Source organism: Pimephales promelas, chromosome 17 (assembly GCF_988280905.1).
Source record: "Pimephales promelas chromosome 17, fPimPro1.hap1.1, whole genome shotgun sequence".
In the NCBI taxonomy this organism is placed as follows: Eukaryota; Metazoa; Chordata; class Actinopteri; order Cypriniformes; family Leuciscidae; genus Pimephales; species Pimephales promelas.
Window position 1 is genome coordinate 2,824,012 of NC_142785.1, and position 23,580 is coordinate 2,847,591.

The 23,580-nt window shown below is 37.0% G+C and overlaps 1 protein-coding gene across 1 annotated transcript; it reads left to right on the forward strand.

Moving 5' to 3' along the window:
- Positions 1-1,167: 1,167 nt before the first annotated feature.
- Positions 1,168-23,375, forward strand: vstm4b (V-set and transmembrane domain containing 4b). Its single transcript, XM_039655339.2, has 8 exons — positions 1,168-1,282; positions 3,499-3,897; positions 14,496-14,552; positions 17,250-17,357; positions 17,470-17,503; positions 19,265-19,386; positions 19,470-19,534; positions 19,650-23,375. Exons 1-8 carry the CDS (start codon positions 1,231-1,233, stop codon positions 19,773-19,775), a joined length of 963 nt encoding a protein of 320 aa, XP_039511273.1. The 5' UTR covers positions 1,168-1,230; the 3' UTR covers positions 19,776-23,375.
- The last annotated feature ends 205 nt before the right edge of the window (positions 23,376-23,580 follow it).

Genomic DNA, 23,580 nt, shown 5'->3' on the forward strand with positions numbered 1-23,580 from the left:
AAATACAAAATACTGTGTGGAAAAATGTAAAATAGTATTTTGTATTTCAAATACATGTATCTGAAATACTGCCCATATCAAAAACCATTAGTGCGATTACTTCCCTTCATGTTAAAGGAGTAGTTCACTTTTAAAAAAAAAACTTATGCTGATAATTTACTCACCCCCATGTCAACCAAGATGCCCATGTCTTTCTTTCTACATTTGAAAAGAAATTAAGGTTTTTGATGAAAACATTCTAGGATTTTTCTCCATATAATGGACTTCAATGGGGTCCAAAGGCTTCAAGGTCCAAAAGAGTGTTTCAGTGCAAACTACAAACTGTTCAAAGGGCTTTAAACGATTCCAGACGATGAATAAGGGTCTTATCATGTGAAACGATCGCTCATTTAATAAATAAATAACAAAGTTTTTAACAAAATTTTTCTCCATATAATGGACTTCAATGGGGTCCAAGCGGTTCAAGGTCCAAAAGAGAGTTTCAGTGCAGCTTCAAAGGGCTTTAAACGACACCAGAAAAATCTTTTTTCGAGTCATTTGGTTCACTCAACGAACAAAATAAACCAAATGACTCGAAAAAAGATTTTTTGAACAGGAGTTCGAACAGGAGAGTCACGTAAACTCATCACAGAACAGAGAAAGGCGAGCATTTGTGCTTATAAAATGTATACTTTTTTTTATTTATTAATTTAATGAGCGCTCGTTTCGCTTGATAAGACCCTTATTCATCGTCTGGTGTCGTTTAAAGCCCTTTGAACAGTTTGCACTGAAACTGTCTTTTGGACCTTGAACCGTTTGGACCCCATTGAAGTCCATTATATGGAGAAAAATCCTGGAAAGTTTTCATCAAAAACCTTAATTTGTTTTCGACTGAAGAAAGAAAGGATGACATTGGGGTGAGTATCAGCAAAAGGTTTTTTTTTTGAAAAGTGAACTACTCTTTTTAAAGTTTCTTCAAGGAACCTGTGTATGAGATGTTTCACCGGCAGTAAACCTTGTTTGTAACTTTCTCCAACTAAAACTAGATTTCCACCTTCTGAAGAGGAAATGACATCGTCTTCATTGAGTGTAGTGTGTGTAAGTCCTGTACAAAGGGGGAGGATAGAGGGTGTACACTAAGTAAAAACAGAGCGTGCCCTGTCTCGGGTTACACAGAAGAGAGAGAAAAAGAGTAGAGGAATTCATAGAGATTGAACTGGAGTTGCATGGAGCCCATGATCGGACTGGAGAATGAAGATCTCTGCAGTGCTAACAGCTCTCCTGACTAAACTCCTCTTTGGAAGTAAGTGCAGTCGGTTTGATTTGGACATGTGATTTTTCAGTATTAGAAAATCAGTCTAGGTGTTAAAAGTGACTTTTTTGCATGTAATGCATGTTTCTTTTTAATGTGCTTTTTGTGGCTCTGAGAGTTGCTGAAGGTCCCCAGACAGACAGACTATATAAATGCCTCAATATAAATGCTATAGGGCAGAATGAAGATTCAACTGTTCATTTGTTTGTTTTTTTTCCTGGTAATTCACTTTTTCCCTTCGGATACGAGCATGCTGTGGTTTCTGACTCCTCCTTCACAAGTATAGAAGGAACATCCTCACTTTTTGTCACACACATATCTGTGTGTGTGTGTGTGTGTGTGTGTATGTGTCACTTTGAGTTTAGAAATAGCACAACATCCTCGGAAAGAAGTGATACACCAGGTTGTTTTCTTCCTTAAAAATGCTTTCTGCTCATGGAAAATTGTGATTGTGACAGATTTTGTAGAAGTATGTTTACATCTACTTATAACTTTATATTAAGTCCATATTCAAATTTACATGACTAAACTTTCAAATTAATAGAATTTATGCCTGTATATTACGGTTTTATATACACGATTATTTCCAATTTGTATATATATTTCACAAAATGATGCTTGGGGAATTGACCTCAAAACCCCACAATAATAAAATAATAACAAAAATTATTTATATTCATCGAAGAATCCTTTTTTTGTTTGTTTGTTTAGAAATGTTTCTTGAGTAGCAAATCAGCATGATTTCTGAAGGATCATGAAGACTGGAGTAATGCTGAAAATTCAACTTTATCACAGGAATAAACTATACTTTACAATATGTTCACATAGAAAACTACGGAAGCGTATTGCATTCACTTGAAGAAAAAATCTACTCCGTTTTTCTGAATTAATTAGTTAATTATCTCAGAATTACGAGATAATTTTTCATGGAAAAAACGTTTTTGAGATAATCAAGTCATTAATTCAGAAAACAGAGCAAGAATAATTTTTACCATGAAATATTATCTTGTAATTCTGAGATAATTAACTTGTTAATTCAGAAAAACAGAGAAAAAACTTTTTTTAATCTCGTAATTTTGAGATAATTAACTCGTTAATTCAGAAAAACAGAGCAAAAACTTTTTTTCCATGAAAAATTATCTTGTAATTCTGAGATAATTCACTCATTAATTCAGAAAAACAGCAAAAAAAAATTCCCATGAAAAATTATCTTGTAATTATGAGATAATTAACTTGTTAATTCAGAAAAACAGAACAAAAACTGTTTTCCATTAAAAATTATCTTGTAATTCTGAGATAATTAAAACGTTAATACAGAAAAATAGATCAATTTTTTTCCATGAAATATTATCTAGTAACTCTGAGATGATTAACTCGTTAATTCAGAACAACAGAGCAAAAACTTTTTTCCGTGAAAAATGATCTTGTAATTATGAGATAATTAACTCGTTAATTCAAAAAAACAGAGCAAAAACTTTTTTCCATTAAAAATTATCTTGTAATTCTGAGATAATTAACCCGTTAATTCAGAAAAACAGAGCAAAAACTTTTTCCATGAAAAATGATCTTGCAATTTTTAGATAATTAACCCATTAATTCAGAAAAAAAACACAGAGAAAAATCTTTTTACCATGAAATATTATCTTGTAATTCTGAGATAATTAATTACTTAATTCAGAAAAACCGAGTAGATTTTTTTCTTCGAGTGAATGCAATACACTTCCGTAGAAAACAGTTATTTTAAATTGTAAAAATATTTCACAATTTTACTGTTTTTCCTGTATTTTTGATCACATAAATGCAGTCCAGGTGGGCATAAAAGACTTATTTCAAAAACAAATCTTACCGACCCCAAACTTTCGAAAACTAGTGTAGACACACACACACATATATATATATATATATATATATATGAATTTGTGGCGATGTCTGTCTGAGATCCACCCAAGTAATGTTCTCCAGATGGCCTGTCAAAAAGTCTCGTTAAGCAGAAGCAACAGGGTCTGGAGAGGCTCTCAGTTTTAATTTCCCAGCATGCATTGCTTTACAATGCTCTTAAAAGCCTCAAACAAATTGCTGTCTTACACGACGGAGACGCTAAATAAAATTAAAAAAAACTTGTGTTTAATCATTTTTCATCCAGTTAGCAGTCGTTTTTCTAAAACATTGCGCCTCCATCTGTCTCATCAGTGTCACATACTTTCCAGATGTGTGCTGGGCTCTCAACGTCACAGTGACTCCCTCTCCGTTCACGGTGGTGTCTGAGGGGGGGAACGTCACCCTGTCCTGCCAGCTGAGCCTGCGGCGCCGGTCCGCGAGTCTGCCTGTGGTGCGCTGGATGTTTCAGCCGGAGTCGGGGCGAGAGGAGCTGCTGGTGGCCCGGGTCAACATGCAGAGGGCCAAGTTTTACGGGAACTACACCAAGAGCTTCCACAAGCCCAAAATGAAACTCACAGTGGTGAAACACGGCAAGATATACAACCTGGTCATCGTGAACATCAGCGAGCAGGACCGGGGTCTGTACAGCTGCAGGGTGCAGGAGTTTAAGAAGCAGCGGGAACGATGGAAAGCTTTGACCAACGGCTCGGCCTCGACGCAGCTCAGAGGTTTGTCGAACGCACAGCGTGGGTTACTGATGGGAGAAAATAGTGCTGGGCGGTTTGATCAAAAATTTATAGCACGTTTTTGGTTTTGTTTTTTTTTTGTTTTTTTCAAAATTAAGCCGGTTTTATGTTTTTTTTCCATGCATAATAAGGTGTTCAAAGCATTTTCTACTGGTTGAGAGAGGAATTACTGCAATAAATTGACTTAGGATGGTCTATTTTACAGACATTGGTGAATATTGTAGAACAGAATAGTGCCCAGTATAACCTAAAATTGTTATTTCTTAACATTCTAATAACATTCTTATAACCAGAAAATAGCGTTTAAATACAACGTTTATATAACGGCAGAATTGAACGTTCTAATGACGTTCAAGCAAGAACGTTAATACAACGTTTATTTAATTGGAAAACTGAACGTTCTTATGACGTTTTGAATAACGTTCTTATAACCAAGAAATAACGTTAATACAACGTCTAAAAAAACGGACGTTTTGAATCATCCTAGATCATTCAGAAATAACGTGTTTAGTTTTCTAACTTAATGGAAACGTTATGAAAACGTTCTTATAACCTAAGATTGTTATCTAGGGAAGAGGAGAGATTCGCGAATGGTGCGCTCTCAACATTTGACAGGAAAATACAGTGTCGCGCAGCGAATGAAAAACAAAATTAATATCATAACAAAAATATACACTGGTTTTCAGTATGAACCGGTATAGGAGAAAATAAGCTTCAATTGCTTCACAAAATACTCCCTCAAAACGCCACAGGCTGGTGGTCAGTATGGTGTAAATGCAACAAAAGCCCACATTATGCATAAAAAACACCTTTTAGAAACCAATTGCAAATGTTGAACCTATAGAAGCAATAGGGCTTGGGTGCCGCATTGCATTCTGGGACGTGGCGGCCATGTTGATGGGCTCGCGAATGTAAACATACAGCAAATGGTAAATGGTAAATGGTAAATGGTAAATGGACTGCATTTATATAGCGCTTTCATAGACCCAATGGCCACCAAAGCGCTTTACAATTTGCCTCACATTCACCCATTCACACACACATTCATACACCGACGGCGACGGCAGCCATACAAGGCGCCATCCAGCTCGTCGGGAGCAGCCGGGGTTAGGTGTCTTGCTCATGGACACCTCGACACTTGGTCAGGTGGAACCGGGGATTGAACCACCAACCTTTCGGTTTGTAGACAACCTACATGAACCACTGAGCCACTGCCGCCCTCTATACCAGCAAGTCGAACGAGGAGAAGAAGCAAAGTTGGGAGAAAGAAAATAAAGAGAATTTCAAATCCCTAAAAGGATGTGGAATTTACCGAGATAAGTCAAATAGGGAAGCCAGGGACCGATATGTGGACAAAATCGGCACTATCAACGGTTTGGATCCAAATGAAATTTCCAACAAATGGCGCTTTTCCACTGCTGGTACGGCTATGGGGTGCGTTTCCCGAAAGCATCGTTAGCCAACTGTGGTCGCAAGTTCCGTCGTTCGCATAGTTCAACGAGTCGGTGTTTCCCGAAAAACATCATTCCAACGAACATTCGCAAACAGCATCGCAAAGTTGTGTGGTTTGAACGACAGCTCTCGACCTGCGGTTAGAGGGATCGTTTCTATATCGCATGACATTTGGACGTAATAAATCCTTATCTTGAGCAAAATAAGCAAGCTGACATTCAGTACAACCGGTGCCTTTTATTTAGTATACATTCAACTCTTATTTAAGTCTTTTAGTTTGTCAAAAGATTTAGAGTAACGTGTTTGAACAGTGTGCATGTGCGAACGTGCTCTACTATGTAAGAACGAGCCAAATATTGAGTCTGGTAATAAGGCAAAATAACTGAGAAATAGTCCTCAGATGACATGTTTGTAATTTATATAAAAAATCTAGCGTTAATTTGATCTCAATCAGTTTTCCACAACGCCCAAGCCCTATTAGCAAATCATCAAATACCACTAAATATGAAGTGTCTGTATAATACGAGTTATACCATGGTCTGGGTGAATACTCGATTCTGATTGGCTGCAGGGTGTCCGTTAAAAAGTGATAGAGGACACCTAGTAAAGTAGTTCTGGTGAAACTGCCTGTTTACCATTCGAAATTAATAAATAAATGCGCTGCCCACAACGGCTGTGAGTAACCATAGCAACAGGCAGTCACATGCTCTATCATCTAACGTTAGATATTATAGCCTAATACAACAATGAGCGACTTCGTGCTATTTCTTTTAACATTTATGGAGAATATGGCAACTTTGACGACTGGTATGCTGCTGAAGAAAGAAAAAATGTAAATAAAACGGAGAAAATTACACCGCTGCTGCTCTGCTCCATTGAACTCTATTGGTAACGACGTAACTTGCGACCATAGTTGGATAACGATGCTTTCGGGAAACGCACCCCTGAATGAGACCCTGCGGGAGTTTTACGCAGCTGTCCAGACAACCAAGGCTGGAGAAGGCTGGACGTTACAGCGTTTCAAGCCTAATGAGCCTGAGGCAAATGACCCTCTCTTTGATCTGATTAATTGCGAGGTGGGATGAGGTAGAGCTTTTGTGTGAGTGAATGTACAGTACATGTGTTGTATTATTTTTGTTTTGTCTCGAGGACCCCCTCGAAAACGAGATGTTTCATCTCAAGGGGTTATCCTCAACAACAACAACAATAAATGTATTATATATAATTTATTGCCCTCTATAACGTTAAGCGCAAATCGCTGGAGCTCAGAGCTAATTGTTTTTTTATTGTTGTTTGATTAATTGTTTTAGGTGTAATAAAAAAAACTATGCCTACCTTTGTGTTTCATGAAAAAAAAATGCATTTGTGAACCTGAAGGGATACGAGCTAAGCGGACTATAAATATCTCCGGTTGCTAGATAAACAGTCAGTCAAGTTATTATTTGTAAAAACTAGATTTAGCCTAATTAAAATATAAACTAATGTTTTAAAAATGTTTTATTTGGCAAGTGACCATGGTATAAGCGGGTTAATGCCCGACGAGGTGTCCATTGTCAGGTTTTACACCTTTTAGCCGGTTTACGCCTCGCCGTCGTCCATTAAAACCTGACAATGGACACCTCGTCGGGCATTAACCCTTACTTATTTTATTATTGTGTTGTTCGATTTAGAGAGCTTGGTTAATAACTACTCTCTGTGTCATTTTCGAAACTGTTATAACGCAACAAAGCCTTCTGAAATCACTTTTGCTGTTTAATACACCAAATCTATTTTTCATAAAGGCTTTGAAGCTTCACAAAAGCGCCCATCACTAGCACTATTCCATATGCTGTTGTGACTTTTCGTTGAGAGTTTCTCTCATCTAGACTCTTAAATTGTCTCGAGGTTTGAAACATCTGACAAAACACTCACCGCATAAGCGACATGTCGAGACACTGTTTTGGGGTTGTATGTGTTAGATTTTCCATTAAAAACATGTGGAAATGTGATCTAATATTTATGCGCTATATATCTGTCTTTTGGCCGTCGGGGGTTGACAGAAACAAAGTGAACACTGGCGTAGTGACAGCCAAACGCTATTGACACTGGCTGAGGAGTGGAGTTTTCCTTCACTAACTTACAGAAACACAGAGAGACTGTCGCTCTCGGGATCCAAGACTAAATAAGTCCAGACATATTTTTTATGTATAAAGGGGTTCACAGCAAAGCAGGAAGAGTCATAAAAGGCGAGGACCAGGAACAGATCAGCGTTTCCCAAAAAGGGGCACTGGTGCTCAGTGTGGGTGGCCGTCGCATGGCCTACTTAAACACATCAGGAATCAACATGGGATGTGTGTGGCTTTTAGTGCATGTGTGTTATCTACATGTGAGTGTGTACTGCCAAACATCTGCAGTCTTTCCCTTCATGAAGGTAAAACTAACAAAAACTATAGTTGACTCTACTCTGAGTCTGAACAAAAGGACGTATCCTTTTTTTGTGGTCAAATCTACACTGACAAGTAGCAAATCCAACAAAGGCTCATTGGAAAAACGGCAGAAAAACGTTCCTATGCAAACAATTCACTGCTGACATGAACACTAGTGGCAGTAAAACGGCAATTTATACACAAATTATGACTACAAGTGTGAATTATGTATTGATATAGAGACTAGACACTTTTCCCATACATGACTTGTAAACAAACACATTTTGATGTTAGCATCACATCAGCAGCTCCATATATTTGGCTTTTCTCACATCAGCCGCGTTTCTACCAAAATTACCCAGAACAATTTGTCCAATTTGTCCAAAACAACTGTTACTGCACGCACCGCAACAGATTAATAAAATGCTGAGTAGAGTCGACCAATGAAAATGCGGCATGAACTCAACCAATCAGCATGTTCAGTGCCCAAGTCCCACCCCTGAAAGTTTCTAAACTTTGAAACCTTGCAATCAGAGACTTTCGGAGCATAGATATCCATAATAAAGGCTGCCGGCGGCCATCTTGTCACAGGCAAGCTTTCTGGCGGGCTCTGTGGTTCCTGATGTAAGATGAGTGATCAACACGAACACAAATACTCTTATCTCGGTGAAATCTTGACGGATTTACAAACGGCTTGGTTTCTTACAAACGTTATTAACGTGGCTATAATTGTGGATGGTTATTTATTTATTCACTTATTATTCATACGTATGCAGTTTCATAACTACATCTTTGACATTTATAACAAACCAAACCGTTTGAAAATCGGTAGAAAATTGAGCAAGTTATGGTTATTTAAAAAGTACCATTAAAACACAATGTTACGCGTGAGCGAGCTGACTGTGGCAAGATGGCCGCCAGGTGTGGACGACGACCTCCATTGGCCAGCAGCGCGGACGAGACATCTAGCCTTTATTGTGGATATCTATGCTTTCGGAGGGGGAAATATTTACCCGTAATTTTATTCAGACCCTGGTTCCTGAGGAAAGTTCCTGCGGTGGAAACGTGGCTATAGTAAACTTGCTCGGTCACTCACCCGCTACAGCATTGCACTCGGGATGTGAAACGCTCGGGTACGAATCCCATGAAATTCACGATATTTGCTTCAGCAAATGCCTTCGTATCGCATGTTTGCTTTTGTTAATGCTGTCGGTCAGGTTTAGGGTCGGGTATTAGACAGTGTAAGTATGTCTATAGTGGCGCAGTGGATAAGACACATGCCTTTGGTGTGAGAGATCCGGGTTCGAATCCACTGTGAGACACCAATGTGTCCCTGAGCAAGACACTTAACCCCTAGTTGCTCCAGAGGCGTGTGACCTCTGACATATATAGCAATTGTAAGTCGCTTTGGATAAAAGCGGCAGCTAAATGAATAAAATGTACATGTAAATGTAAGTACAGCAATGGAGCTCGTCCAGCCATTTCATAGGCTATTCAATTTTAGAAGTGTAAAAAGACTTCTAAATTACTATTTTTTCAAATATTATTGAAATGTATTATTAATAATATTTAAAAAAAAATACATTTTAGTCTAACAAAGTGCATGACAAAATTTCACTGCTGTAATCTGGCGAGAGAAAAGGGATATTTTATCTGATTGTGAAAAGAGGGGATTACAAGTGAGAGCAGATTCAAGCGGTTGAGTGGAGAGCTTTAAAAGAGGGATTCATGATGACATCAGCTAAAAAAAAGGAAAGTCGTTTCATATGAACGATAAAAAATTACAAACACATTGTAGATCATTATATAAACTCTTCCATACTGGTACACAAGATAAGACCTTACTGTTAGAAATAACACTTAGTATGGAACAATTTATATCCTTCAGTTGATACATAGCTTTAACTACTAAACTCAATTTAAATGATAATTAGGTCATCCAACCATATAAGTGAGGTAGTCCCAAAACCAGTCCATACCACTAAGCTCAAAACTCTCTGTTCCTCACACAATCACATTTTCCACTGAGAGTATCTGTAAGGAGAGCCATGAGTGTCTCTGCCATGTGAGGGAGGATGTGGTGCAGATTTAAATACACACTAGCAGAGAAAGCAGGGAATACTGGCCGTGTTTCTGGGTTCGACAACAATAGCGAGATGCTTGGTATGAATCTTGTCAGCACGTGTTGCAAATCAGTTAAGTAGTTCACTTCTGAAAAACTTTAGCTGATAATTTACTCACCCCCATGTCATCCAAGATGTCCACGTCTTTCTTTCTTTAGTCGAAAAGAAATTAAGGTTTTTGATGAAAACATTCCAGGATTTTTCTCCATATAATGGACTTCAATGGGGTCCAAACGGTTTAAGGTCCAAAAGACAGTTTCAGTGCAAATGCAAACTGTTCAAAGGGCTTTAAACGATTCCAGACGATGAATAAGGGTCTTATCAAGCGAAACGATCGCTCATTTAATAAATAAATAACAAAGTTTAAGTTTTATAAGCTCAAATGTTCGCTGTTCTGTGATGTGCGTTCGTGACTCTCCTGTTCGATATAGTTCATCAAAATGAACGAATCTTTTCCAGAGTCATTTGGTTCATTCAATGAACGAAATGATCGAATTCATTCATTTTGATGAACGAGTTCGAACAGGGGAGTCTTTTGGACCTTAAACCGTTTGGACCCCATTGAAGTCCATTATATGGAGAAAATCCCGGAATGTTTTCATCAAAAACCTTAATTTCTTTTCGACTGAAGAAAGAAAGACGTGGACATCTTGGATGACATGGAGGTGAGTAAATTATCAGCAAAAGTTTTTTGAAAAGTGAACTACTCCTTAAAAGCTGTCCCTGCGGAAAAGCCTAGATTTAAAGTAAACGGGTCCATTTTTGCTGCGCACATCTTTATTTCCAATGCTAAAATGGCAATGCCATGCTGAATAAAAGGCACGCCAACCATTAAGCCTTAGTTGTCATGGGTAAATGTGATCATTCACATTGCAGAGACAAGGGAAGATGTTCAATTCCCTAGTTTATACTCTTTCATAGTTGAATGTGTTGTGGTCGTGCAATGAAATCATTAATGTCAGTTGATGCAGCTGCTCTATTGAAACATGCGTCTCTATTCATGCGTCTGTGAGGTCTTCAACAGATGACATCCTGTACAGCGACATTAGCCTTTAGTAAATCACTGAAGAGTTTGTATCTGGCTCTTATTTTGTCCAGATATAAGCCATGACTCAATAGAGCTTTTGTCCCTCCCCGGTTCAGTCAGGCATGAGCAAGGGCTCCAAAAATAAGCACATATCTCCAAGACCCATGAAAAGAGAAATAAATAGTAGTCCGTTCGCAAGCAGAAAAAGCAGAAGACATGTGTAACGGGGTTAATAAGAACGCATATAGTCAACTGGAAATGGTGTGCATGCTCTATTCTAATTCACGCAGTTCCTTACACAATACTATGTCATCATGACCTCAAAGCACCTTTCCCATTTGTAAACTAACACATTTGGCCTTTTCTCACATTGTAAACTTGCTCGGTTGCTCAGCTGGTACAGCACTACTCTCGTGACGTGAAGCGCTCGGGGACGAGTCCCGTCTCGATAAAAGAGTTGAAGAAGCAGATAATGACATGGTTGCTTCAGAAAGTGGGCTTTTATCTCACGTTTGCTTTTGTTAACTCTATCGGTTACAGGTTCTGTGTTATTATCAAACGCGATACTTACTGGACATTTTATTTCCGAACTGCCGTGATACATACACCATAAAAAAATTATTCAGTTGTAAATGAAACATTGTTGTATGTTGTGTGTTACATGTTTTACAAATCTATTTCAGTCTTTTTTTTTCGGTTTCTTGTAATTAATTGTACCATTTCAGAGTGAAAATCGTACTCCATTTTTTTCAGTGTACCACTACCAATGTAATAAACCAGTCAGATTCATGTTTTTCTGTTTTGAATTAAACTGAACATGCTTGTAGCGCCACTCATCTCTTTTAAAGTATCGTGTAACATGCAAAAAGCAATGTGATATCATTTTGGACAAATGTCGCCGCATTTTTCCAATGGGCCTGAGTTTATGATGTAATGATAGTTAAAAAAAAAAATAATCATGTTTCATAGAATAGTTGTTTCCATTATATTTTTTTAAAACTAGGGAAGCACAAAATATACATTGCTTAACTTAAACTTCTGCTGGCAAACTGTAAAAAAAAAAAAGCATTAAACTAAGTTAAAAATGAGTTTTATACTCTTATAACTTAAAATATATATACATATATATATTTTGATGAGTTAAAGCAGGGGTTCTCAAACATTTTGGTGCCAGGGACCCCTTTCAGGGGGAAAAAAATTCCAAGGACCCCCCTCATATTTATAACAGTTATTGAGCACAAAGTTAATGTGTGAGCGGCAAATGAAATATTTTTGCACAAAATGAATGGTCTCCACCCAGGGTACTATGCAGGAATTTCTAAATAGCCTACTGAGATAACGAAAGTGATCTTGCTAGGAATCACTTAGGATCCCTCACTTAGGAATTTTTGATGTTCTTGATCTACACATGTGCATTTTAAGGTGTTTTAAGGCCCCACAATTGGATAACTATAGATTTAGTAGAAGCATGTCAGTCAGTGGCATACATTTTTTTTTTTTTTTGTCAAGATGTCACGAAACACAATCACATATTCCAATCAGGAATGGCCTTAAAAGAGAAATGTTTCAATAATTAGGCCTATTCTGCACACAAATAAAGCCCATAAGCCTATAAATACAATGATAATGGCATTATGTTTAATAGGTGCGTGCGTTGTTAATTTGAGCTACTGTAATTAGCTAAAAAAACATACAGTACATGTTAAATATATGAATCCATAAATGTTAATCTCATGGGCACAGTATGTTTCTATTGACCTGCTTTTTCCTTTGTTAAAGTTGAGCTTGATTAATAATTTGCAAACTGATTGTTTCAGTCGTTTTTTAAAACTTTTATCTAAAACAGCTGTTTGTTAATTAAGGCCTACATCTTATCTCGCACTTTATGACCGTTGACTGAAACGTCGTGCGGGGAACTTTGAGTTCACTCCGACTCAAACATTTTGACATTGACGAGCTATCGTTGTTAGTCTGCTGAAGCACCTCAGACGAGAAGGTCAGTATCATCGCGATGTGCATCCTTGCAACCTCAGTTGTGGGTACGGCCCTGTCACTATGCACTTTTATTTTGATAATGATCAGACTTCTAATGTCAAATCTACAGTAGCAGTGCTAGAACTGACTATTGTGCGCGCACGCGAGACGCCGGCGCGCAATTACATGGGAATTTTTCCTCAGCAGTGGAAACAGGAATACTCTTATTTATGGTCATAGATAAGACAAGAGTGCATCATCCGAAACGGTAAAGTGTCCATTTTTTTTATTTGTGTATAGGCTACATTATAAATGACTACAAAATGTCATGCCTTTTAAAAATACAGAAAAGAACCGGATGCGGGTTCATGCCGTCTCTCTGTCTCCTTTCTGGCGCACGTCCCGCAAAATCAACAGCAGCGAATAGTCTACTTGACGCAAAGACATAGATTATCTATCTATAGAAAACTTTAAGTGTCTACTTTGTATTGTTTTATGTTAAATGCTTTATATAAGTTACTTAGGAATAAACAGCATGTTTTCAGATGATAAAGAAAACATGACTCATAGCATGGAAAAAAACGTTAGGTTGTAAATTATTTCGCGGACCCCCTGGCTTTAGGACCCCACTTTGAGAACCACTGAGTTAAAGCAATGTAAAAATATATGTTGTCATAACTTATTGATCATTGTTTACAGTGCAGAACCAAGTGTGCTGCACAAGCACTCAAAAGTGAATCCAAAACGTCTCGATCGCCCCCCAGTGGCCGGTCCTAGTATAGGTCATAAACCCCGCCTCCCTGTGTTATTCACCGGGACGTGAGACCAACTAAACAATTAAATTACACTTCACATATCTTTTTTCCAAAGATCGTTTCTGTCATTTACTGTAGTTTCTGTCACGTTGAAGTAATTTCAAGAGTTTGTTTTTAAAATAAGTAAATTTTTAGTTAGTTATTTGATGCTATAAACAGTGCTGTGACATCATGATTGACAGCTGTGATTGACAGGTTCTCAGTGCGACTTTTTTTTATAATGTTAACTGTGTGGTTAGTAGTTGTATTTACCTTATTTTAACGAGGTACTGCAATCAGCAGACACCAGGCGAGAGTGAGGGCGGGGCCTTGATTTCGCGGCTTTACTTCCTGCTCACGACTGCGCACGTCTGGTCCCGAAAACGCAGGTGCCGAGATGTCAGCGCCATATCGAGACACTGGCGGCTTCAGAGCGAAGTCTATGTGCAGAACACACAGGTTCAATTCAACTCATTTGATTCAAGAGAGTCAAATGAGCTCTTCAGTGGTCTGTTGCTCACCCAGACATGCGGCTAAACGTCCTCAGTAGCCGAGGTGGCTGTGTTTGTTCGGCCTGCTAGTCTTTCTGTCGTCAGCTGTCGTGGTTTCGAGTATTTCAGGGCGTCACAGTGGGTGTTAGCCACCATGAGCCAGGACCATATCCAGAGAGAGGGAAAGCCTCGCTGCTGTCATCCCACACACATCTTCCCCTGCAATTTACTTGATTTAACTGCATGTTTCATGTAATTATGAAGGTCTGGAGCCACCGTGATGAGTGTGCAATTCTCTCTTCTTCCTCTCGCAGTCCATGTTCTCCCAGCAGCCGGCCGACCAAAGGAGGAACTGTGGAGTCTGTTTGAAGGTAAGCCACAAAACTGTGTTCAGACATCTTCTCTTGAACCAAAAACTCACTAAACACGTTCTTTTAGATGCAGCAAATAATCTTATAGAGATAGAAGGAATGACGGCTTTCCTTAAAGGAGAACTCCGGTCAATTTTAACATTGAGCTCATTTTTTTTGTACATTTGAAGTGCTGTCAGTACAGACAAAAACGTCAAAAATCAGTGTTGCCTACACCGTGTTTTTAAAATTCGCACCCTGTTGACTTCAATGGGGCAAGCTCTAAACCTGCTTTTAGCCTCTTAACATCCTTCATTTGTCATTACGAGTGCACAGCCATGTGAGTGGTGTTATTAAGTCATGAACGTCATGAGCTATCCAGTCATTATATAGATCAGTGGTCCCACACTGAAGCCGCCTTTCCACTGCACACGACAAACGACCGCCGTCGGACCGGAAGTCATTCATTTCCAATGGAGAGTCGTACGGGAGCTGCGGGGAGTTCCGATCATATGCGTGTGCGGAAAATTCTGATCCGATTTGAGCTTTGGATCCGTTGAAATATCTGAACTTCTGCGGCTAGACCGTATGCGACCGACCGGCCAACCGGAAGTTATGTATTCTAATAAAAACTATGAGTGCGAGGCTAGAATTACAAATGTGTTAACTCTGTAAACAGTCTTTCTGTAAAATATTGGTTATAATTAACTATAGCAGAAAAAAATATTTTCTAATTATTAAATCAATATATTAATTAGCTCTATAAAATGTACTATGTTTTTATTTGAGATGTATTGAGGGTCATTTGTTTTGTGTAGATATTTATGCATGCATTACATTCATTAAAATCATTAATTTCACCATTGTGAATATCCGAGGGTAACGGTTGCTTCACGACCAATTTCGAAGTTCCGTGCAAAATTTTCGTATGCGTTTTTCCGTATTCGTGATTCGGTGGCTCTGAATTGTCAAAACACCATTCAAACTGCTTGCTACGGATGCGAAAAACACAGAAAATCGATCTCGATTCGATTTTTTTTTTATGACGGACGAAAGTTTTAGAGGCAGTGTGCAAGCGTGATTGACGTAACGTGAGGTCGTATTTATTTTTTAACCTACGAAAATTTCGAACTATACTTGTTAAGCCACTGATTTGCCGTCCCCTACAGGCAGTTCATTAGTACAATTTCATTTTCGCTGAGGGACTAAGATTGAATGCTGTTTTTGTTTTCGTTAGTGATTGTAACATTTATAAATAGTCTATTAAGAGCAAAATATGAGATAAAGTATCTGAGATAATGTCTTTATTTTCCCCTTGGACTGACATAGTTCCTTAATAGGTCACTAATTTCTGATAGTGAAACCTCTACATATGCATATCCAATAAGTTCAGCCGCAAAAATAACCCTGTCCACGCCTTTCAGCGCTAATTTTTCACTGCGTGTCTTTAGTAAATTCTGAGAGTCGTTTTAACGCCAAAGAGGGTTTGCGCTGGAGCAAGCGGTTAATAAATCTGCCCTAAACCTGTTTAGAAAACAACACAAAAAAGAAAACATGAAAGATGTAAGGTAAATGACTGAATTTTTACTTTACAGTCCCTCCAGAAAAACGCGATTATGCGATCGCTGAATTCAATGCAAAATCAGCCAAAGTCCGCATATTTATGCGGGGGCCGCATTTTTTCAAATACGCCTCACTTTCGCCGCATAAATTGCCGATTTCCGTGCAAAATATGCGGGGTTTGCATAATTTCATAATCCTCGCATTTTCGTTGCTAAAAAAAGTCACATGTATCTTAGCAGAAAGTTGAGGAATGTTGCGTTTGCTTCACATAAGAGCAGCCATTTCCCCTGTTTCCATGGGAACGTTATGAAGTGACGCAATTACGCGACGCCAGACAGACTCACGGAGGCGATTGACATCTCACAAATCGAACTCGTATAACTGTCTGTCGAACGTTCTACTGTCACATTGTTACTTAATAAACAACATAAGATAAAAGTAGTAGCATCAAACAGAAATTACCCGCACACATGGGGTGTTCGACAGTTCAACAGGGAAGAGCGCAGCTCTTAAAGGGGCCACACCTTATTTACACTCTTACAGTCTGAAATAAAACAAGATGAGAAATTAAATATTCCCAACACTTTCTATGATGTAGTATGCTTGTTTATCAAAGGAAGTAATAAGAAATGACTTATATTAACAGGATGTTGGGGGAATCACTTTTTTTCTCTTTTTCATCAAACCGCAATTTTTGCAAGTTCCCTCAATTTTTGTAAATTCCAGCAATTTCATCGCATAAAATTGCATAAATATCCCGCATATTCCATCGCATTTTTAAAGAAAACGGGCCGCATAATCAATCAATTTTTGCCCGCAACAATCACAAAAAAAAACTCCGTGTTTTTCTGGAAGGACTGAATACTATTATGGTAAATGTTAAATATTAATCGCAAATTTTTTCACAAATTTTTGGAAATTACCACCACAAAATCAGTCATTTTGATCGCAAAAATCACAAAAAAAAATCGTGAAATCCTGGAGGGACTGACTTTAGCTGAAATTTAGTTAATCCTTCTTTCTCTCTTTTTTTTTTTTTTTTTTTTGCTCGTTATTGCCAGGATATGGATAATACAGAAAGATTACACAGAATGTTGTGGATGTACAGAGTGCATGTTTTCGACTACATGAAGTGTTGTTTCCCTTGTGTTTCAGATGTGTATCTGTGTGCTGTGCTGGTGTGTTGTGTCGGGCTCTTGTGCATGTGCATGTTCACTATAGCTGTGAGCTGTCAGTATCTGCAGAGGAAGAGACGATTAAAAGGTAGGATTCTTGCTGTTGTTGATATCTGATAAACAATTAATGTGCATGTTAATCATGCTCCTCGTCATACAATATGCTCATTGACATTTTTTCATATGCTCCTTTTTGTTAGAAAACTATCATTTGGTCAAGAGCCCACAAAACAGGTGAGAAAATATGAAAAGATGAGTCAAGTCAAATCTATTGGTGTAGTGCTTGTCTCAACACAAGCAAGCAGCTTTGCAAAAAAATCAATATCTTCATGCCTTATAGTTGTATATAGCAGAATAGAGTACAATAATATAGTACATATTTTGTGACGATATAACCAATCATGCAGTTGTATACATACTTTATAGTACATATTACCCTAAAAGAGTTGCTGTATGCGGAAAAAGTTGGACATGCTGCTTATATGCAACTTTATATAGATAGCTGTGTGATAAGACAATATACACTCTAAAAATGCTGGGTTGTTTTGAGCCAACTTTGGGTCAAATATGGACAAACTCAAACGTTGGGTTAAAAATGTAATTAAAAAAATGTAACCCAATGGCTGGGTTTATCTGTTGGGTTGAAACAACCCAGCAATTTCTAGAGTGTAATACAATATAAACAATCACACAACTGAGATTTGCTATTTATTGCTTTACGGCTGTATTTATGCAGGTAAAAGACAAAAATAAAATAAAATAAAATGGGTAAAATATGGACAAACCCAAACTTTGGGTTAAAAATGTCATTTAAAATGTTAACCCAATTACTGGGTTTGTCAACATTTGATCCAAATTTGGGCTGAAATAACCCAGCATTTTTAGAGTGCAGGAAAAATGGGAACAAAATACTACAAAATAAAAGTCCATAAAACAAATAACAATAACAAACGTCTGCCAATGGGGTAAATAAAGAAACAGATTTTCCTTTTAAAATTAAGTTTATTTATCTTATCCTATTGGCAGACATTTTTTTCTACACTATACCTAATCATGTTTTAAGAATGTTTAGATATTTCTACTGGAAAAGTTTAAAAAAAATACTTATTTTGCAGTTTACACTCTAACAAACCCAAATGTTGGGTTAAAAATGTAATTAAAAAAATGTAACCCAATGGCTGGGTTTGTCTGTTGGGTTGAAACAACCCAGCAATTTCTAGAGTGTAATACAATATAAACAATCACACAACTGAGATTTGCTATTTATTGCTTTACGGCTGTATTTATGCAGGTAAAAGACAAAAATAAAATAAAATAAAATGGGTAAAATATGGACAAACCCAAACTTTGGGTTAAAAATGTCATTTAAAATGTTAACCCAATTACTGGGTTTGTCAACATTTGATCCAAATTTGGGCTGAAATAACCCAGCATTTTAAAGTGCAGGAAAAATGGGAACAAAACACTACAAAATAAAAGTCCATAAAACAAATAACAATAACAAACGTCTGCCAATGGGGTAAATAAAGAAACAGATTTTCCTTTTAAAATAAAGTTTATTTATCTTATCCTATTGGCAGACATTTTTTTCTACACTACCTAAAGTAATCTTGTTTTAAGAATGTTTAGATATTTCTACTGGGAAAGTAAAAAAAAAAATACTTATTTTGCAGTTTACACTCTAAACAATGCTGCGTTGTTTTAATCCAAATTTGAGTGAAATATGGACAAACATAAAAGTTGGGTTAAAAATGTAATTTAAAATTTTAACCCAACTTCATCTTTCACTTTCAACCGTAATTTTTTTTGTATTACATTTTTAACCCAACATTTAGGTTTGTCCATATTTGAGCCAAATTTGGCAGTGTAGGATTTACTATATATATTCACCTTACAATATCACTGGGTGATGATATAGTTTACATTTTTCTATGAAATAAAAATGAAGGAGGGCAACCTTCCTCAGAAACTGAGAGTGTGTCCATGTTTGTCCAGTTCAGGGGAGACGGTCACTAGTGTGGTCAGTCTGTCTCCAGCTCTTCCCAAGAAGGTGAGAAAGTACAAGAAAAATAAAAGTGTTGAGCAGCCAGATGTGCCACCGGAGATACCGGCTAAAGGTAGAGTGAAATTACTGACCTCTACATGTCACTGACGTGCAGACTGTGAATCTCAGTTTAATAACTACAATATTACATCTCAGCCCCTATTGCAGACAAAATGCGAAAGCCAAAGCTTTTAAAACCTCAACCCAGAAAAGTGGCTTTGGTAAGTTACTTTTGTGAAATACATAGAAGTTTGGTATTTGTATTGCCAAAACTGCCATGTTTAATATTTTATAAGCGAGCTGTAACTCCTCCACTGTTGTCCCGTCTCCCGACAGCCCAAAATTGCAGAGGAGAGTCTGACGTACGCCGAGCTTGAACTGATAAAGCCGCTGCCTGAAGTCAAAGCGGCAAACACAGGAACGGTGTACGCGCAGATATTCTTCCAGGACAGGCATGTGTAGCATTATATTTTCTTGAAACATTATTTATAATAACACAATGTTTGATTTTTTAAATACTTTAACCTCTGGTGAACTGTACATATTGTATATGTATATTCTTTACTTTTTTTTCCATATGTTGATACAAGTTTAGTAGCAAATCCAAAATACACAAGAAATTATTGTAATCTGAAAACTGCAAACTGTAACTAAAAAGGTGTATAAAAGCCAAGTAGTCTTGAGGGCGGGATCTGTTTATGAAAAACCATTCTGTTCTTTTTTTAACCAATGTCGACTGACGTGCAAAAGAAAAACCTACACTACAAATATTAGCCATTTAAATTTGCTGGAAATTGGACTCCTATCGGTTAATAAATGAATAATTTTAAGGAAATTTGCACAAAACACTTATAGCCACAAAATATAATTTCAGGAACAGTCTGGGTTCATTACAAATTCATCTTTATGCACATCTTCTGTGTCCTGCAGTTGACGTATTTGTGCTTCTATTAAAGTGCCGATTATGCTTTTTTAACCAGTTAACTGTCACCGTCCGACAGGTGGGACACTTGCCATTATATTTTTAAAACAATAATATCTTAGAAAAGACCTTAAGTAATATTGACAAACTATATATCATTTGAAAGCTTACAATCTCTAGTTTCCATATTTGGTGACTGATTTTCAAAATAATTTACACACGAGCCATAATTTATCAATTTGCAACAAGAATATTTTCATACTCATAAAGCGTGTTTAGACCTTTATTTTGAAATAGCAATGAACATGAAAAATCATGAAAAAAAGTTAGAAACCTCAGTTTGATTTCATGCCCAGAGTTCAAAAGATAGCATCCATTCAATTATTTTAGAAAAAAAGGTCTGAAAATGTTTTAAATATTACGAAAAAAAAATAGATTCACCATTTGTGTTATGGCAATAAGCTATAACGCGCATGCGTGTTCTTTGTATGATTCCTAGAGGTTGAATTCATATCAAAATCTGCCAAACTACCCATACTACTTCTGAATAGGATTTCTACTTCATAAATTGTGTGAAATTTGTAAAAATAATGGTTCAGATCACTCAAAACACATATGGAAATGGAGACGCCCTTATATGGGCAGTAATGGAGTCTGGTACCAAAAAAGTTTGGTACTGCGCCCAAACTAAATCTCTCTGAAAGCTCATTTTTTGAGATATCAACCTAAAATTTGAAACACAACTTGTTCAGATTTTTGGCTTTGATTTTTCTGCTGTTTTAGAGTAGCCCAGGTTTTGAAAATATATATTTTATATAAAATATGAACAATTAATTTTTTTACATTGTACATTTCTATAAACTCAAACTTCTATAACTTTTTTTCTGTTTCACTTTCCTAATTTATTTCACTTCGAGAAAAATCTGCCAAATGTCTTCTTTAAAACGAGACCAATCTTAAGTCTATATTCCAAAGCATTCTTGAATTACAACCATTTAAGATTGAAATGAGCATTTCCATGTCTATTAAAAAAAGGGGGGGTGACAGTTAAGAGGTTAAAGGTCGCTAATGTTGTTCTGGAGTGGTTTAGGTCATCCAACAAAACACACGAACAGCACAAACCAAACCCAGTCTCAGATAAACTACAGTGTTTGAGGGCGGAGCAATGCAAATCCTGTTCAGCGGCAGCCAATGAGAACCATAGACTGGCATTATGCAAATTTGCTCTATTGTTACATAGGTGTGTAATGGTGCATTCACACCGGACGCGAATAGCGCGTCAGGCACAAGTGATTTCAATGTTAAGTCAATGCAAAGAAGCGTTACACGCAAAAGAAATTCATGAAAGATTTCCCGTTTTTAGTTAAAGTGTCGTGTAAACGGCCCTTTACTCAGTACTTTTTTTCCTTTTCCACTAAAATATCTAAACAGAATACAAGATACATTAACTTAAGAACTAAATGATATAAAATAGACCAAGTCTTGCTTTCTGGAAAATGTATGAAAATTTCAAGTTCAAGCTAAAAAGTAGGAAAAAACTAGTTTTGTTTTGTTTTTTTTTACCTCATTTTCAGATATTTTTAAAGCTTAAATTCAATTCTTGTTTTATAATTTAAAAAAAGTAAGAAAACAAGACTTAATAAATCATGTCCTTCAGCTTTTCTTGATTTAAAGGAGTAGTTCACTTTAAAAAAAAAAAACTTTTGCTGATAATTTACTCGCCCCCATGTCATCCAAGATATCCATGTCTTTCTTTCTTCAGTCGAAAAGAAATTCAGGTTTTAGCCTTAATTGGCAAAAACGCCTTGCTCTGTTCTGCGATGCACGTTTGTGACTGTCCTGTTCAAACAAATCTTTTTCCGAATCAATTTGTTCGTTTCGTTCGTTGAATTAACCAAATGACTCGGAAAAAGATTCGTTCATTTTGATAAACGAGTTCGAACAGGAGAGTCACGAACGCACATCACAGAACAGCGAACATTTGAGCTTATAAAACTTAAACTTTGTTATTTATTTTTTAAATGAGTGATCGTTTCACTTGATAAGACCCTTATTCGTCATCTGGAATCGTTTAAAGCCCTTTGAACAGTTTGCAGTTTGTACTGAAAGTGTCTTTTGGACCTTGAACCGTTTGGACCCCATTGAAGTCCATTATATGGAGAAAATCCTGGAATGTTTGCATCAAAAACCTTAATTTATTTTCGACTGAAGAAAGTAAGACACGGACATCTTGGATGACATGGGGGTGAGTAAATCAGCAAAAGTTTTTTCAAAAGTGAACAACTCCTTTAAGAATGTCTGGATATTTGTACTGGAAACCAAGACAAATGTACAGCGTAAGGGTTTGTTGTTTGCTGTTATTTTGCAGTGTAAATACTGTATATAACTGTTAATGTGAATGAAGACTCCAGATTATTTCTGTGGTCATGGAAAGCAAGCCACAGAAGCTCAACTTACATTGAACCCAGAAAATGTCTTTAAATCTGTTGAAATGTTCAAGCCTGTTTGTTTTTCCTTTTCTTTTTTTATGACTTCTTTTTTTAAATGGAGGAATGTTTTGGATTTAATAATGGAAACGCTAATGAAATATCAGGGCGTATCCATATCTGGAACAGACATACAGGCACCGCTGATTCGACCCATTCGCTGTCCGTCTGAGTCTTTAAGAACAAATAAGACAGTCTCTCACCCCAAGGGTTTTCGACACCATCACAGACTTTAAATGTGTAATAAGTTCTTTAACTGTGAAATGTAAAGGGTCGTATGAGATCCCACTGCCTTCACCACTAACAAGAACCATCTGTGAATGACGTAGACCCTCTGTTTATCTCTTCTGTTTGTAAGTGTACTGTAAATTAAACATGTTTATGTGAAAGAACAAACTAAACCTCTTAATGCTTTTACTGTGTGCATCATTTGCAAACTCTGTATCTAAAGAAAAGAGTCGTGTTCAGTTTCTGAGAGGGTTCGTGTGTGAACTGTGATTTGTGGGATTGCATGAGGCAAATTTTCACATGTGTTTGTTTGTGTTTAAATGGGAGGTCTCGTTCAGAAGTCAAGAAAGCAGTGTGGAGAGAAATACGTATGTGTAGTCCTTTCATATTAATATAATTGTAAATCAGAAAGTGTCGAGCCGTGATATTTCATGCTGTCTCTTACTATTCCTGTTGACTATTGCAGTCTTAAAGAGATAGTAGTTAAGTTCACCCAAAAATGTTGACATACTTACTCTCAAAACCTATATTAAATGTTTTATTTTGAATATTTTGAAGAATCTTTTAAAAACAATTTTGGACCCCATTGACTTTCACTGAATAAAAAGAATCTTCAAATCAATCATGCCTT

Coding starts and splice junctions, on each gene's coding strand:
- vstm4b (XM_039655339.2), top strand. CDS start 1,231: ATGAAGATCTCTGCAGTGCTAACAGCTCTCCTGACTAAACTCCTCTTT. Junction 14,553..17,249: donor ACTGTGGAGTCTGTTTGAAG/GTAAGCCACAAA, acceptor CTTGTGTTTCAG/ATGTGTATCTGTGTGCTGTG. Junction 19,387..19,469: donor ACCGGAGATACCGGCTAAAG/GTAGAGTGAAAT, acceptor ATTACATCTCAG/CCCCTATTGCAGACAAAATG.